At 37.9% G+C, this 17904-nt stretch overlaps 1 protein-coding gene across 1 annotated transcript in view; it reads left to right on the top strand.

Moving 5' to 3' along the window:
- The window catches only part of ZC3H13 (zinc finger CCCH-type containing 13), a gene marked incomplete at its 5' end in the record, with an annotated part of 48171 nt that extends 30635 nt beyond the window's left edge, over positions 1 to 17536 (top strand). The window contains 9 exons of the mRNA XM_080613549.1: positions 1343 to 1525; positions 4322 to 4865; positions 5925 to 6028; positions 6439 to 7458; positions 8287 to 8802; positions 12027 to 12182; positions 13074 to 13274; positions 16328 to 16491; positions 17078 to 17536. Coding sequence (XP_080469675.1) covers positions 1343 to 1525; positions 4322 to 4865; positions 5925 to 6028; positions 6439 to 7458; positions 8287 to 8802; positions 12027 to 12182; positions 13074 to 13274; positions 16328 to 16491; positions 17078 to 17248 — 3059 coding nt within the window. The 3' untranslated portion in view covers positions 17249 to 17536. The remainder of the gene's footprint in view (positions 1 to 1342; positions 1526 to 4321; positions 4866 to 5924; positions 6029 to 6438; positions 7459 to 8286; positions 8803 to 12026; positions 12183 to 13073; positions 13275 to 16327; positions 16492 to 17077) is intronic.
- Between the last annotated feature and the right edge of the window lie 368 nt (positions 17537 to 17904).

Genomic DNA, 17904 nt, shown 5'->3' with positions numbered 1-17904 from the left:
GGTGTCATCGGCAAAAGACTGGTCCCAACACCGATCCCTGAGGGACACCACTCGTTACCAGTCTCCAGCCGGACATCGAGCCATTGACCACAACTCTTTGCGTGCAGCCATCCAGCCAGTTCTTTATCCACCGAGTGGTCCACCCGTCAAATTGATGTCTCTCCAATTTAGAGACAAGGATGTCACGTGGGACAGCGTCGAACGCTTTGCACAAATTAGAACAGTTGCTTACATTTATAGGACTTACATGTTCTCCATTCTTTAAGGTAGCATAACATTGGTATTCTGCCATCCAGTTTTAAAACAAACCCTAAACCTTTACACCACTCTAATGTTTCTGCAGCCCTAGGTTTTTCCATGGGCTACAAATACAAGTAAGGGGCAGCTACAAGAAAGCTGGAGAGAGACTTTTTACAAGGACATATAGGGATGTGACAAGGGGGAATGGCTTTAAACTGAAAGAGGGTAGATTTAGATTAGCTATAAGCAAGTAATTCTTCATTGCGAGGGTGTTGAGGCACTGGAACAGGCTGCCCAGAAAAGCTGTGGCTGCCCTGTCCTTGGCAGTGTTCAGTGCCAGGTTGGATGGCGCTTTGAGCAACCTGGTCAAGTGGAAAGTGTGCCTTCCAATGGCGGGGGGTGTTGGAAGTAGATGATCTTTAAGGTCACTTCCAACCCAAACTGTTCTATGATTCTATGTGTAGTTGAAGATTCTAAGGGGGCAGTATGTTTCAGAGTACTGGGCAGCAGGTTTTTGGTGTTCTCTGCATGTCATAGGTACTTGAAAACCACCTTTCACAGCTCTCCCTGCCCTGCCATCCTGTCCCTTCTTGATTGACCAAAATAAAAAAAAAAAAAAAAAAAAAGGATTTTAACCTGTGGCAATATTTTTGAAAGTCTGATGCACTTTGTGGAACAGCTTCACTTTTAACCATCTATAGAAAATGTATTTTGGCTTTCTCAGGCTTATTGTGGCAGGGAAATGCTATATCATTTTTACAAGAGAAATTACCTCTGCTTTCTCTGCTTATTCCTTCTGCACAGTGTATAAGCTTACATGCTACTCTGAACAAATGTGACATTTGTTTCTAGCCAGGAGATCTATGATATGACCAGGGCATGGTGATTTAAAAAATCTTGATTTTTGCAGTTTGAAAATAATAACTTTACAATTAAAACATGTAAAATTGGAGTTGTTGGTTAAATAGAGTGTGGCACTACAATTTCTATTTCCATGAACAATTAATTCAGGTTTATTAAAAGTTGCTACTTTAATTGGTATAAATATCAGTGGTTTTCCTTACATACAGAAACTGATCTTTTATATTGCTACATCTATTAGGAAGTCGTGGAACTAGAGGATCCCAGGCTGATGGTCACAGCAGTAGTGGAACCTACCATGACAGCTGGGACTCAAGGAGTAGCTACCCTGACCGGGATCGCTATGACAGTCGAGAACAAGCAAGGGATTCCTCTTTTGAAAGAAGACATGGTGAACGAGACAGGCGTGACAATAGAGAAAGAGGTATTTGCATGTGTATTTCTACACTTACATATGTAATCAAATGTATGTATATGAATGTGTGTGTTTATGGCTCCCTCCTTTTTCTTCCTTGTTCTGTCCCCACACCATTAATTCATAAATAACTCATTTGACACCGCACACTGACACTGGTCTTGTCCTTCACATAAGTTAACTTACGTAGTAAGATCACTCATTGGCAGTGTATGTATGGCCTTTCTCCCTCCCTATAGCTAGATGTTGGCACCTTCTGTTTTTATTTATCCAGATAGTCTTTAAATAAACTAAACTTCTTCAAAAGATTTCATTGTACAACTTCAGTGTGAAACATCTTTTCCTCCTCCTTGCCTCCACCTCCACTTCATATGCATACACATATAAGCTTAGAGTCATAATTGCATTTAATTACTTCTGTACCTGAAAGAGTACTGTGTCTTTGAGGAACTTAGTACCAGATTTTACTCACAAGAGAACAGGAGGAGTCAGGGAAATGAAGGTAGCATGGAACTGAAAAGAGGAGCCATGAAGAATAAGTGTGAAATTACAGTGTTTTTTCCTATCTTGAGTTTTGATTTGGAAGTGATAGATATGTTCTAGCTGTTGCTTAATTTTTACAAAGGTGTTTTGTAACATCAAGGGGTGCTTTTTGGCCCACTGAAATGTATCTGTTGTTGCTTGTTCTTGTGGAAGGTTCCGCTTTAGATTCTCTCTCGTCTTCAAGGCAGGATTTCAACAGACCTAATCTCCAGGCTTCCTTTTTCTTGTTAGCTGAAAAATTCTGCAGTCTAAATGTATCCTGGGGGTTGGCTTTTGCAGAGTAGCTTTCATCTCTTCCACCGTCCCACCCCAGAAAATCCTAGATATATTATAATGTAATTTATGCTCTTCCTATCATTATGAGTTTATAAATTATTCAGAATTCAAAGAAAATCCCAGTCAACAGAAAAAAACACCTTCAAAGAAAATACATGTAATCACAATGAAATAAATTTATAGAAGGGAAGTTGCTTTCAATGGGTTCTATTTCCCTTTTAGGAGAAAAATGTAAAGAGCTGGAATGGAGATAAAATTTGTTGTTTTCTTACTTGAAAAATTAGATCATTTTTTGTGATAGTAAATCCTCCTCAGAGTTATAATTCAAGACATAGTCTCCATAATTAGACCACAGTCTTAATGTTTGTCATTCAGAGAAGGATTGGGATAGATATTGGTTGCTATTTGATTCCGTAATATGTAAGGAATCATTTTAGTAAGATTCTAAAATGCAAGCTTGCACATTTGAGCTGCCTTTATTCAACTAAGGCAAATAAGTTGAATGTTCCAAACAACCACTGGAGCAGCACTTCAAAAAATGAAGTCATATAAGAAGTGCTGAGTATCCACATTTAATTGTCTAATACACTTCCAGTATCTTGATTCATGTAAGACTTTCATATAGATGTTTTGTCACCAAAACTGACATAATAGATACTAGTTACAGAACTTCTGGATAAAATGTAACACTTAGTATGCACAGTAAATCATATTATAATATTTGGCACCACTGAAAGAGTGTGAAACCTGTTCACAGAACCAATTGCATGGATTGATGATTTTCCTTTTACAAAAATAAGTGTTACATCCATGGCAGAAATGTCACTCAAGTTTGCTTTCAATTTTTATCTGGTAACAGGAGAGCAGTAAGCTATTGTTAATTCACTCAGAAATGAAAATTGATTAAACTGATGAAAATGCACATATTATTGATTTGGTCATGTGCAAATTCTGCCTGCTTGCCCCGGTGGATGTTGTCTCAATTTACAGCAAAATGCACTCTTGGCCTCAGAGTAACGGACTGAAAAATTCCAACTTCTATTCATGCCATTTTTTGCTCTTTTTTTATAGTACTTTTAATATATATTGTGGAAAAATAGTTTTATCGATATGTTGTAGTTCAGATATGATTTACAGAGAATAGGAATTGTTACGAAGTGGTCAAAATTTATAGAAATATATGTAAAAAAAATCTGAAATATAATTAACAAAATGCAGTGAAGTCTGTGGAAAGTAAATAAATCAGGTTTCTCTCCTTCTCAATCAGTTATTTTCTATGTAAGTTTAGTTTTCTCACTGACTCTAATCTACTGATCAAGCTTCTAAAACTTTAAGATTCTGTAGTGAATACATATGAAAATTTCTAGCAGCTCTGCTTCCCCTGTCTCATCCTCACCTGTCCGTTTCCTGTGGGTTTGGTTGTGTATTTCTGGGGAGAGATCTTTCCTGTGATGAGACAGGCCAGAATTTCTTAGTTTGCAGTAACTTACTGTGTATTATAAACAGCGTGAATTCTTGTAAAGCCTGTGACTCTTAACAGGCTTAAGAAGTAAAATTTTCATATAGAAGGCTTAGCATTGCATATCTGTGTCATTCAGCGCTTTTTAAGATCTTATACCAGATTTTGAATCATTGAGCAATGTAATAGTAATAGCTAGGCTGTGAGGTGTATACTTACTTTTTAAAGCCATTCAGAAAAATCTAGTAGAAAATAAAAATTTTGTAGTAGTTTTTGGTTAAAATAAGGAAAGCCTATTAAATATTGAAAAGCCTTTTAAATACTGAAAAATAGTAAAAAATTAGTACTGCTTTTTGTCTTCTTCCCTCCCCAAAGAGAATTTCTATGTTTCTGCAGGGAGTTACTTTTCATTTAAGGCAAACCAGTATCTAAATGGTCAAAACAAAAACTGTTGGGTTTTCATTAGTGTAGTGGAAGCAGTTTATGTCCCTTTAGCACTTGGTAATCAAACCTGCTTCTCTTCACAGATCAGAGAGCAAGCTCACCAGTACGGCATCAAGGACGAAGTGATGACCTTGAGCGGGATGATAGAAGAGAAGAGCGAAGGGGAGATCGGTCTGATGACAGGAGAGAGGAAAGGGCCCGGGAGAGGGAGCGAGAAAGGGAGCGGGACCGAGAGAGGGAAAGGGAAAGAGATAGGGAAAGAGAAAGGGAGAAGGAAAGAGAGTTGGAGCGAGATCGTGCTCGGGAACGGGAGAGGGAAAGAGAGCGGGACAAAGACAGGGACCGGGAGCGGGACCGAGACAGAGACCATGACAGGGAAAGGGAACGAGAGAGGGAGAGGGAGAAGGAACGAGAGCGAGAGCGGGAGGAGCGAGAAAGGGAGCGGGAGCGAGAAAGAGATCGTGAGCGGGAACGAGAAAGGGATAGAGGTCGAGACAGGGATAAAGAAAGAGACCGCCAGAGAGACTGGGACGACAAAGAAAAAGGAAGGGAAGACCGCAGGGATAAGAGAGAAGATATCCGAGAAGAAAGAAGCTCAAGAGATGTCCATGAGGAGAGAAAATCCAAGTGAGTAGATCTGAATGTTATTTCTGTCTAAGAAGAAAAAAAAGGCAGTCTTTTACTGCTGATTTCAGTATGTTAGTAAGCAAAGGTGTATCATAAGGGAGAAGATAGCCTGCTTATGCAGAGGCCTAGTCTGGCACCATTTCTACCCTGCATCTGTGTGGCACACACTGGTGACCCCAAAGTCAGTACTATGGTGATGAAATTAATCCAATGCTTTGTTAGTGCAGAATTGTAGAACTACTCAGGAGCTAGCAATTGAATCAGGCACTGTAATTTTCATTTCTAAATATATTTGTTTGGCCTTACCTTTAATAAATGCAGGCATTCTTGAAAACATAATAGCAGTCTGTGGTACCTTTTAAAGCCTGGAAAGTCAGATAGCAGCTAACAAGGTCAGGGTTCATGACTTTGTTAAATTTCTGTAGAACATGCATTACCCTTTGCACTACTAAATTTTCAATACCTGAAGGCTACCAGTGAAGGCGTGAACAATATCCTGAGTGAATGTGTGGTGCCTCCTTTAAGTGCGTAGCACTGATGCACTTTTTTCTTTTTTTTTTTTTTTTTTTTCTTTTCTTTCAATACAATAGAATTCTCACTGCTTTGTCAATACTGGTAAAACCAGTGTTGCCCTGAATGGTTGCTTTGCTTGGGAATTGTGAGTGACTTGTGTGTGAGGGAATTGTGGATTCCTATAAATCAGCATGGGCTCCCCCCATAAGTGGGGGTTTAGCTGCCAGCTGGGTGCAGTGCACTGCAAGGGTCATTGCCACAAGTTAAAAATTATCTTAATAATCTTTGATAACTTCTTGCTAAAAAAGATAGTTGTCTTAAGTGTTTGTGTTTTAATTTAAGGTATCTTAAAGTATGGTCAGAAAACTGGTCATGCTTGCAGTTTTTGAATAACAGCTTAAAAAACTACAGAACTCCTGGCATCTTTAGCTGTGTTGTCTTCTGTAAGAGTTGCTTAGACTTCAGGGATTGTATTGATTGTTCAGTGAACGAATGTTTTCTTTAAAGAGTTCTGAAGTATTTTGACTGTACCTGTTTTTTCTGCAGGAAGCGTCACAGAAATGAAAGCAGTCCAAGTCCTCGTCAGTCACCCAAACGTCGCCGTGAGCACTCTCCTGACAGTGATAATTACAACAGTGGAGATGATAAAAGTAAGTAGGAGCGGGCTGCCTCTGCAACTGGATCCAGCTTACTCTCTTCTTATGGAAAATAACTTGCAATCTTAAATAGACAAAACACGGGGAAGCTTTTGCAAGTGTCCTCCTCCCCATATTTTTATGACTATTTTTCTTAATCTGTACGTTTGTCTCTTTATCTTAATTTTGTCACTATGTGTTGTGTCTGCCAGGTGATAATGACTTCCACATCAGTTGTTTAAGATGCATGTTTACCAAAATGGAAAGAAGTCTGTTGCTACTGCAGCAGTTGAATAACTTTAGAAATGTAACTGAAATAATGAATTGTATGTTTTAATCTACACTTTTTGTCATGTGCAAGATACCAAATGTTCACATGTTCTCCTTCCTAAACAATACAGTGCATCCTTTTTCCAATTTTGTAGATGAAAAACACAGACTTCTGAGCCAGGTTGTGCGGCCCCAGGATTCCCGCTCACTGAGCCCCTCTCATATTTCAGAAGAGCGTCAGAGTCGGTGGAAAGAAGAAGAGCGAAAATCAGACAGAAAGGAAAGTTCCCGGCGTTATGAAGAACCAGAGTTCAAAGAGCGGGTTTCTTCAACAGATAAGCAAAGAGAGCAGCCAGATGTTTCAGAAGGCTCCCGGTCCAGGGTTCAGGAAAATCTTGGACACCGTCCCTCTGAAGAAAGAGATGCTTCTGATAGAATGCATGATGACAGCAAGAAGAAGTCTAAGGTACAGAAAAAAGCCACAAAGAAGAAGAAAGATGATGACAGTGGGGTGGAACGGTACACTAATGAGTCAACAACTGAGGAAAGCCAGGTCTTTTCACCCAAGAAAGGTCAAAAAAAGAAAAATGTAGAGAAAAAGCGGAAGAGATCAAAGGGTGATTCTGAAGTTTCTGATGAAGAGATTGTTCCACATCATAAAAAGAAGAAAGGCCCAAGAACCCCCCCTGTAACAAAAGAAGAATTGATTGAAGCACCACCTGAGAAAGCTGTGGCAGAAGTCCCCCAAAAAAGAGAAGATACAACATTCAGTGACTGGTCAGATGAAGATGTTCCTGAACGTGGTGACGTTGTTGTTCCAGAAAGAAGCACTGAGGATTCTCATAGAAAAAGTCACAGAACGAGAGGAGAAAAGGTGGAAGCCCCTCATGTTACTATAGAGGATGGACCACACCGTAAACCTGTGGATCAGAAGCGTAGCAGCAGCCTTGGTAGCAATCGGAGCCATGCCTCAAGCAGACTTAGATCTCCTTCCAATGAGTCAGCTCATCGCAGTGGAGATGACCAGACTGGACGGAAGAGGATCCTGCACAGTAGCTCTAGAGACAGGGATAGGGACAGGGACAGAGAAAAGAAAAGCTTAGAAATCACTGGGGAACGGAAGTCAAGAATTGATCAGTTGAAACGAGGGGAACCCAGTCGCAGCACATCTTCAGGTAACAAGATACATTTCAGTGAGACCCACCTACCGTTTTGTATAGAAGTCCAAAGGCGAAAATCCCAATTCATTCTTGGCTGTATGCTCTTTTCATTTCTAATTAGAAAGGGGGATGCTCTCTGCAATTCATTGTAAAGCTGGAATGAATTAAGATTCCTGCAAGTGTTATCATATTTGAAAAGCTGATCCTCAGCGGGCAGGATTATCACTTTGTTTACACAAGAACAGTCAGATTCAGTTCATGCTGTCTGGGGAATAAAGTAATTTATAGGACAAAAAAACTCAGCCTTGTAGAAGGAGAAAATGTTTGTGCTAACAGAACATTGAGATAGTTCTATCATCTAAATAATGTTCTTAAATTCATCATTAACATTTTGATATGGAAATTCTGAAATCTATGCAAAATGAGGTAGATACCTTCCTCCTAAAGCACTTTGGCTCTCTGTTCCCCTCATGGTTACATGCCTGAAATGATTTTTCTGAATTTATCATTTGCTAGCCAAATTATTTCTACCTTTTAGAAGATACGTTTTGAAACTTTAGGATTTTTCCTTGCATATATTTCTGAGTTAAAATGATGTACCTTTGGTTTGGCTTCTATTATAGTGGAAAGTAGCCACTAAAAATCTTTTACATGAGTGGGATAAATTTCTTATATTTCTAAGTAAGGTTAAAGCTATAGGCAACCTGAAAAATTATTTATTTTAAGATGATGCTTTTGAGAAGTACATTTCCATACCTGAACCTTTAAAATGCTTTGGTCTAGTAAAATGGTATTACTTTTATGTGCTGCAGTCACCATATGTATTTAAAATATTTTATTCAGATCGTCAAGATTCGAGAAGCCACAGTTCAAGAAGAAGTTCTCCTGAATCAGATCGTCAAGTCCATTCCAGATCTGGGTCCTTTGATAGCAGGGAAAGGCTTCAGGACCGAGATCGACATGAACATGATCGAGAACGAGAGAGAGAGAGAAGAGAGGGAAGACAGAGAGACTGGGACCGAGATGTTGACAAAGACTGGCCAAGGAGCAGGGAACGAGAGAGGCTTCGAGAACGGGAGAGGGAAAGGGAGAGAGAGAAACGACGGGAGCTGGACAGAGAGAGAGACAGACAGCTGCCCGATGCTGCTGAAAGAGAGAGAGACAGAACTCTTGACATCTCCTCTCAAAAAGAATCAACAAAACACAGTGAAATGAAACTGGACAGAGATCACGAAAAGGAATTTGATGGTGTTTGTCGGGATTCAGTGGCTTCAGAGAAGGAAAGGACAGACAAAGATTTAGGACCTTTACCAGGTTTTGAAGATGGAAATGAGGCCGAAAAAGTTGAGAGTTTAGAAGGTGAGATATTCTGTGAAATTGCCTGGAATGACAAATACTTTATTCCTGCCTTTTTAACATAGTGCTGAATTGACCTATAGTAGATTAAGGTTTGTTGAAAGGTTTGTTGGCTCTCGCTTCTTTGCTGTGGAGGCAGAAAAAATGAGAAAGAAACCTGATGAGCATCTTCTTTAGTGTTAGTTGTGTATATTTGTTAATTTCTAAAGAAGTCTTGAGGCAAAGAAACATAAATGATCTGAGGTATAATTTCACCAAGGTGTAATGTTTCTGAATAGGCAGTTTTTGAAGGGTAACATCAACATTTGATTGCCTTGTTATATCATTATAAGATATATTTCTTAGTGTGAAAGTGACAGGTAATGAGTGAAAAATAATTAGTGTTGACTTGGAACTGTTCTTTAGGGTTTTTTTCTGCAGTCCAATTATCATAGAAATGACTGTCTGATTAGTAGGTGAAACATATGTATGGCTTTGTACAACAGTCCAAAAACGGCTTTCCTGAGGTGATGGTGTTAAATGCGGCCTCAGTTTGCTGGCCCTAATGATACTGGGGAAAGCATACTTGGAATTACGGGGCAGTTAAATTTAAGCAAATTAAATTTAAACAAATTAAATTAAGGGGCAAACAGCGACAAACTCTTAATTTTCCACATGGATTAGACAGCTTGACATCTACAATTTGTATTAACAACATAAAAGAAGAAAGAGTCTAAATCCAGGGTAACTGGTGTCCATTACTGTTATGTTCAGTAAGTTGAGGATTTTTAGTGATTGCAGGAGTTTTCTTCTCCAAAGTTTGTTGAGAGGAAAAAAGGCATTGTCAAATTTGGAATTCTTCGATGTTTGGGATGGTAAGACCTGAAGTCCATAGTCTTAGAAGGAGAAACAAATTAATTAAGCCTTTGTAATTTGACACAAGATAACAGGACATTGTCTCATCATATTTGCATTCTTAATATGAATTATCTGTAGTGTTCATTGTTAATTTGGGCAGTTAAATGTTGTCTGGAGAGAATGATGAGGGATATTTATTACTTACTGTATCTCCTACCTGATTATTTGCAAAGTGGTCATTAGGGGTGACTGGTACAGTTGGGAAGATCCTGTTTAAGGAGATTATCTGTGGAGTGGAAGCACTTATCAAAGATAGTATTTGAGCATGGGAAAGTCTGCTCTGTCTTGCTGCGATGGAGAGATTTCAGCAGTTTTTAAGCTAGGGGAAGGAATGGTACAATAAATCTGAGCGTACAATGTGGTAACTTCAGAAGAGTTGGTGAAAGGCTGTTCCTGGGTATATCATGTGGTTCCAAGAGGGCATCTGTAACTAACAGGCCATGGGAATTGTGTTCTTAGGTCCAGCCTTTCAGCAGACTTCTTGTGTTTTTTTAATGTGTATCCTTTGGTGTATTTTTCGGAGGTTGTCTTGTAAATTCTCTGAAAATTATCATGTGTAGGAAGTTATGGTATATTCAGGATTTACTTTTTTTAGAAAAATGTCTTTATAAAATGCTAGATGGCATTCCACTTAATCAAGGCATAGTATATAGCATGCTTGTAACTTTCTACTGTTTAGTGTACTTTATTGTCTTCCATTACTTTATTACTCCTGCTTATATTGCTCCTTTTAGCTGACCAGTATGTCATGGGTTTAATGCAGAATTAATATTGAAGTATATTTCTGGAAAAGAGCAGTAAAGATATAGTAGTAGAATTACGATCTGGGATTTATCAAACTTTGATTTGAAATACAAAGCTGAGAAAAAAAATCTTTTTTTTTTTTTAATCATGTATTAAGGGCTATGGATTATTACTTTTAATTGCTTCATAGGGTAATTCTTTAATGGTTCATCTGTGCTGTCCAAGCACGTGTTTATGGTGAGCTACTATATCTGGTAGATCAGTGTGGAGACAGAAGATGGATCATAGACAGTGAATATTTAAAATCATAAGACACAAAATGAAATCCAGTACAGATCACCTTAATTTCCTTTTAAAGTGGAAAAGCCTTTTAGAAAATGAAACATAATTTACAAAGCTGATGATGTTAAGGAGGTGTCTGGCATTTACTTGAACAAATTACTGTGGTTTATTGTCTGACAAAATGTGTGAGGATGTAATTACTAAATTATTTTAATGTCTTAAACCTTAATGTGTTTGCTGTAGCAGTGGGCTTAAATAATGCCCAAGATGCTCTGTGCTTCCTCCAAAGTGCTGCCAGGTGGTCTGAGTAGTTGATTTATGCTCTGCTAGCATGTCTTTTACTTGCTTTTTTCATGCTGGTTTTTAGGTGAGTTGAGGTGACTTTCTTTTTCAATTCTTCTTTTGTAGCTTTTACAAAGGCAAGCAACAACAGAAAAAATAAGGGGCAAGTTAAAGCAGAGGCAGTTTCCCTTCTGCCTGAGGGAGCTGGAAGATGCTAGAATAGTCATCCACTGGGGAGGAACCCTGTAAAGTCTGTAGTTCGTATAGCCAAATCATAGCAAGTACTGTGGTGGAGAACTCTTAAGAAAGTCTGAGTTTAGGGCAGTAGAGTTTCTGAATCCTTGAATCAGACTTTTCGGAGGTGAGAGAATAGCTTCAGGTGTTCCTTTCATAACCTGCATAACTTTGCGTGTCTTGTGTTTACAGGCTTTAAGGAATGTTTTTACGTGTACTGAACAGGTACTTGTATATGCATATAGTATGTGAATGGCAGGAGTGTAACAACAATGAAGAAGTTTGACGTGGCTTTCTAAAAACTCTTCTTCCGACTTCCACGAAGAATCTAAAACTGTAATAGCTTCATTCAGGATATCTTGCACCTTCGTATTTTGGGGGTTTGTTACTTTCTTTTGTAGAGCCTTTGGACTGAATCCTGAGTTTGGATTCGTGTGCAAAGGTATCTGAAAGACTTTGTGGTGCTAACTTAGATGTGTATTATTAACTACAGATTAGATATCAGATAATCAACATATACTTCTTCTGAATGTCCTCCTCTGTGCAGTTTGACTAATATTGCACAAAAAAAAAAAAAAATTACTGCGATATGTAAAATGCAAACTGCCACATTATGTATGGGATAAGTAACTTGTTTCCGTAAGTTAATACCTCTTTCTATGTTGAATATACTTGTTCCCAAAAGCTGATGGTTTAGTTTGCTGAACCTCTTTGTTTTCAGGCTGCTTAAAACATGTTTAGAAAACAAGAATGATTGCTTTAAAGCAACAGTATGTATCTGTCTGCAGGAGGAGAAGATGAAGCAAAGATTGATGATGTACAGTCACTGGGGTCTGGTGCTGGAGAGTACGAGCCCATCAGTGATGATGAACTGGATGAAATTCTGGCAGGTGATGCTGAAAAGCGGGAAGATCAACAGGAAGATGAGAAGATGCCTGGTAAAAGTATAGCAAAACCCCTTTTTAAATATAAATATTAGATACATTTGCATATAATGCAGTCGTGATATTGGCAGTATTTCTAAATTAGGAATGCACTTTGCATGCTCTTCAGCATTTCTTTGTTCTGTAATAGGCGGGTAAAGCTGCAAAGCAGAGAAGTTAAGTACTGGAGCTGTATTGTGAAGTAATATTTAGCTTGTTTTATACAGTTAGAAGGGTAAGCTTTTTGGTTTTATAAAGATGTTTTCATTTATCGCATTTGTTTTGACCATTATTAGGAACTGGTATTTTTTATAAACAGATTTTATCCATGCTTGAATGCTTCCCAAATGCACTAGGAAGCATGTAGTTTTATACTTGTCTTGAGTTCAGTTGGGTCATCTGGGCTGTATCATTGGTGTTTGTATTTTTTATGATAAACATACGAGAAAAGCAGTCATATGGCTATTAAATAAATAGTATAACTTTCCTTTGGAAAAAAATATCCATCATCCAGAGTTGAAACATTAGCTTTAGAAGCATTTAATTTGGATCTGTCATAGCATGTTTAATTTTACTGTGACTTCTGTGAACGAGTAAGTGATGTGTCCAGATCTGCTGGCAAAGCAGGGTCTGAGCAGCCTTCCACTAAGGATTTGCAATAAAAATAAAGCAGAATATTAGGGGTGGGATTTTTTTTTAATCCAAGAAGCTTTATATTTGTATGCTCGTTTTTGTACCTAAGTGAATTTTGACACTTGTACCTGAAGTGTCCAAGGATCTGGCTTTGAGAACTGCAGAACAATGCTTATCTGATATGCTTTGCTTTTAGGAGAGGGGGCTATGCAACACATGTGAAATTAATCAGCTTTGGTAAGGGATGATGATGTGATAACTCTGTCAATGTTTTTGCAGATCCTGTGGATGTTATAGATGTAGATTGGTCCAGCCTTATGCCAAAGCAGCCAAAAGAACCACGTGAGCCTGGAGCTGCACTCTTAAAATTCACACCAGGTGCTGTTATGTTGAGAGTTGGCATTTCCAAACGTCTGGCAGGACCAGAACTCTTCACCAAAATTAAAGAAACTTGCCAGAGAGCATTAGAAAAGCCTAAAGGTAATTGTTTCTGTAGGGATTAAACTGCCTTTTGTACTTAGTGAAAATCTTTCTGAAGTGTGCATTAATTCATTATTTTAGGTTTCAAGACCATAGAAAGTATATAATGAGTATTATGTGAAAATTACAGGAACATAGTACCACTGCATATCCATCAAATTGATGTTTTAATTCCAGCAATGGTGACGAGATCTTGAATAACAGCCTAAACAATTTTTCATCTTAGTGGAATATTATTTTTGTGAGACCATTCATGCTTTCCAAGCTTGAAGTGTCAGCAGTTTTTTTGAGAGCTAAATATCTTCTACAGTGAATTACTGGTTATCTTGGAAGAAAGAACAAGATTTCCTATTTTCTCTGAAGGTCCTCTGCATGTCCTCTAATCTTCCTTCTGAGGATCCTCTCCAGAATACACAGATAGGAGTTTTTGGGTCAGAATGAGGGAGCTAAGTGAAATTTGTATATTATGTTTCTTCTAGAAGTGGGAAATTCAGTAATGCACAGGTCTGGCATGTGGGCAAAGTGTATGGTGCAAGACATGCATTATAGACGGGATGGGCGTGAACTTACAAATGCTGTTTACTGCAATTCTGTAGTGTAAGCAGGAGAGAGAATACTGATTTTTCTCTTTTGCCATCCCAGGAACCAGCTAGGCTTTCTGCAGCAACTTGCATGGTAGAATTGTTTCTGTAGGATTGTAAAAACTTTGCTTTCTGTAAGATATCTCTGCAAATTATTCCAGGATCTAAAATATGATAAAATTATGACTTCATAAATGATTTGTATAGAGCCCCTGTTTGTAGGAATAGCACATATTTCTGAATCCTTTTTTTTTTTTAAACTGTATAAATTCTAGTTCTTAATTTGGAACAATACTTTTTAATTCTTTGCCACATTATTCTTTATGCAGTTGTCTCATTCACCTCCCAGTCTCAGATAAGTAGAGAGGAAAAAAGAACCTAACCCTTGCTTCTCCCAGCCCTGTTAATTTCCATGAATGTCACTGCTTGCTTGAGCCATTTAAATTGTGTAACCAGTAATCCTAGGCTGTTGCTACAAACATTTTCAATGCATCATAGATAGCCTAATTTGAGGTGCGTACTTGGTATTAGTAAGTACTTTAAATGTCTCACTGAAATATTTGCAGTTCTTTTTATGCAGTATTAGTTTTCTTCTAGTTTTAATAAATAAATAAATAAATCTCTGCTATTATGCTTTAGAGTAGTGATAATAGAAGGCTCTCCAGCACTGCCTCTGAGCTGTCTTAAATGTGCTCAGATTCAGCTGGACTTTGCTTTGGAGAGGAGGGGGGATTGAAGTGCCTCCAATGGTTTCCCTTTGGTGTGTGCAGTTTCTCACACATCAAAGTTGCTACATGTGGAACTGCCAGTAGACTTTCAAGTGCAGGCATTTTCTGTGAAATCTGCTGGTTCAAGGTTCCCTTCTATAGTGATTACACAGCCTCAGCATGTATATTCTAAACAAAGGCACAAATATGGTGCCCTGAAAAGTGAATGAATTTGAGCCAGATGTTTAGTGTGCATTACAGTGGAAATACAGTGTTTTCACTTTGGATTGGTGGTATAATCTGTTTCCCTATTTTATTCTTGAGTTTGGTGGTACCTTTGTTGTTCTTATCGTGGATACAAAATTTCTGGTAATAGACTGAAATGGAGAAAAAAGGGAAATAATAGCTTTTTAATTATTATTCTTTTTCTTCGGAAACAAAAATCTGTAGTATGTGATGGAATTAAGATTTGTAGCTGACATCCTCTATTATATGCAGATTATATGCATACATTATAAGATATAAGATATACAGATATAAGCATACATTATATGTATGGATATGCTTACTTTCCAGATATGCTCAGCATCTGGCACTATGCACTCTGCAAGCTGTCAGTGTTGCCTCTGAAGTGGCCTTTTTGTTTCTTGTGACTTATTTGTGATGCTGGCTGTCCATTGAGGTTGTCTGGATGACTTCAGTGCAATTCTCTTTAACCTGCCCTTGATTTCCTGTAACTTTCTTGTTTCTCTTCACCTTGTTTAAAAACTAGTCTTACTCAGGTTCATCCAAATTCTCCAGGTGGTTTAAAAATGCATCTTCTGTTCTGTGTGCATACTGCCAAACAATTTTTGCTTTTAGCTGCTTTATGTTTCGCAGTTTTGATGGTGACTCTAGTAAGGTATTAGATTCTCTGGTAAACACCCAATGTTTTACTATATAGTGGTGGCTGCATTGGACTCAGCTGCATACCCTACCATTTTTAATTTTTTTTTTCAATTATATTATAATCTTCCTATTTATTGTAAAAGGGTTATAAATCAGTAAGCTGCAGCCCTTTTGTGTCTTTGTCTGCATTTCATAGAAACAGACCAGTTGCAAAACAAGGCTCACCTCAGGATCCATCTTTTGTTAAAGTGATTAAAGTCTTCTAGCTGCGCGCTGCTTCTTCTGATAAATGTATTAAAGGACTAGTCCTGCCACTTCGAGTATTGTTAACAAATGCTTTAGATGAACCAGTAGGAGGGGGTAGCTCATTGGCGTCTCTTGACTTGTTCTCCAGGTTCATTCAGCATCTATAAAAGAATTATTCTACATAGGAGTATTTCACTTCCGCATAGCCATACAAAAGGCCTGCGTGGACACTAGTATGGTTATCTGATGTCTTGCAGAGAACGGAAACTTAGACCGCTTTCTGATTAATGCTAGTAGTAAACTCCTTTTGTCACACATATCTGACCATAAATGGTATCCTCTCTTCTGTCCCAGAGCTGTCACTAGATTTTTAGGCCTCTCAGTGATTGCTGTCTCAACATTTATTTCCAGTGCCTGATGCTACATACAAGCATACCTGTCCTTCTCTTTAAATGGTAGAGGATTTACTCAGGTTTTATATAAACTTCAATATCCTTTTTTCCCAAACCTTGATATGGTTTAGAAGGCAGAAATACAAATAGTAAAACTTTAAGAGGTTTCATATTACTGGATATTGGTATTCAGAGATACCATGTATATGTTGATCTCTGCAAATATCAATTCTTTCTAGATGCAGAAAACCTTTTTGAACATGAACTGGGGGCTTTGAACATGGCTGCACTTCTACGGAAAGAAGAGAGAGCTGGTCTTCTCAGTAATCTGGGCCCCTGCTGTAAAGCGCTGTGCTTCCGAAGGGATTCTGCAATTCGTAAGCAGCTAATGAAGAATGAAAAGGCAAGTGCTTCATTTCCAGTGCTTGGTCAGAACATGGAAACACAGATTCCATTATACAAAGCATTTCTCTAGGGAGATAATTTTTGTATTTGTTGTTCTGAACTAAGCTTGGTCCTTTAAATAATGGAGAACAGACTTTTATTTAAAGAGGTTGTAAGGTGTTTATTTTTTACTTAAGATGAGAATTTAAGATTGACACTAGACGTAGGTGCTGTTTGTTATTTGGGGGTTTCAATTCTGAAGATACATTTTCTATATTTAGAGAATACATTCTAAAATACAATTTCAGAGACAATTGTTGAGTAATTCTGTTGAGATTCCATGTATTTTTATAAGAATTATAGGATTCTGCTCTTCCAAGTCAAAATTGAAAGAAAAAAATACTTTAGCCATTTTTGCACTATAGTAGATTTTATGATCTTGCATGCTAAATAGAAAAACCATTAATTCTCAGTCTTTTCTAGTGAATATGTATGATTAAACCTCTAATTATTGAGAGTACTTGAGGTTAATATCTCAGCTTGCATGTTAAAAGCCATTGTTTTCAGTTCTTTCCTTTTTTATTTTTCATTTTTAATTTCAACAGGGAGCAACAAAACAAACTTACACGAATTCTGCAGCAATGGACAGTGACTTGTTACGGTTGAGTCTACGGTTGTTCAAACGGAAGACTGTGTGCCAAGTTCCTGGGCAGGAAAAGACAGAAGATAGTAAAATTCCTCAACCAGCTATCCAGCAAGAAGTGTGTGTGTCATGAGCGAATGATCATGCTGGCACTTTCTAGTTGATTTCCCACTACCAGTGTTGGTATTGATGTTTTGAACCAGTTGGTTGGAAAGCAGCTGTAGAAGATGGAAGAAAATACTCTGTATGTACACAGATAAGAATTATTGGGTTTGGATGTGAATAAAAGGGGTAAAAAATAAACAACTTCTGTGTGAAGTTCTCTGCAAGTTTTATAATACTGAATCTTACACTGTAACATAAGTCTGTTTTATGGTGCATGAAGTGTAATAATGTGAAAATGTCTGGTTCTAGCAGTTTATAACACCACCTAATATTAAACTGAAGAAAACTGTTTGCATATCTCTTCTTCATTATGAATGAGTTTTTCCACCACCACCCTGGTTCCTCAATGCATATACGAAATTTCTTAAATAGCTTGCTTCCTCAGAGTCTACTTCCACTTCCCAAATCCCTTTCTTATCACAACAGGCTGTGATGTGGATCTGAACCTTGATAAAACTCTAGGTCTTTTCCATCTTTAGTTTAATTTCTGCTAGTTTCTGGACACAAAAATCTTGTCTAGTCACTTAAGACTCCCCTTCTTGTTGATGAAGAGAATTAGAAAAAACTTCCAGGAAGTGATTTATGACCAGTTTTGGTGCGTTTAAATGTATTTATGAGATTAAC

The sequence above is a fragment of the Psittacula echo genome (genome assembly GCF_963264785.1).
Source record: "Psittacula echo genome assembly, chromosome: 3".
In the NCBI taxonomy this organism is placed as follows: domain Eukaryota; kingdom Metazoa; phylum Chordata; class Aves; order Psittaciformes; family Psittacidae; genus Psittacula; species Psittacula echo.
The sequence above is the reverse complement of the archived record's forward strand: the minus strand, read 5'-3'. Positions and strand labels throughout refer to the sequence as shown.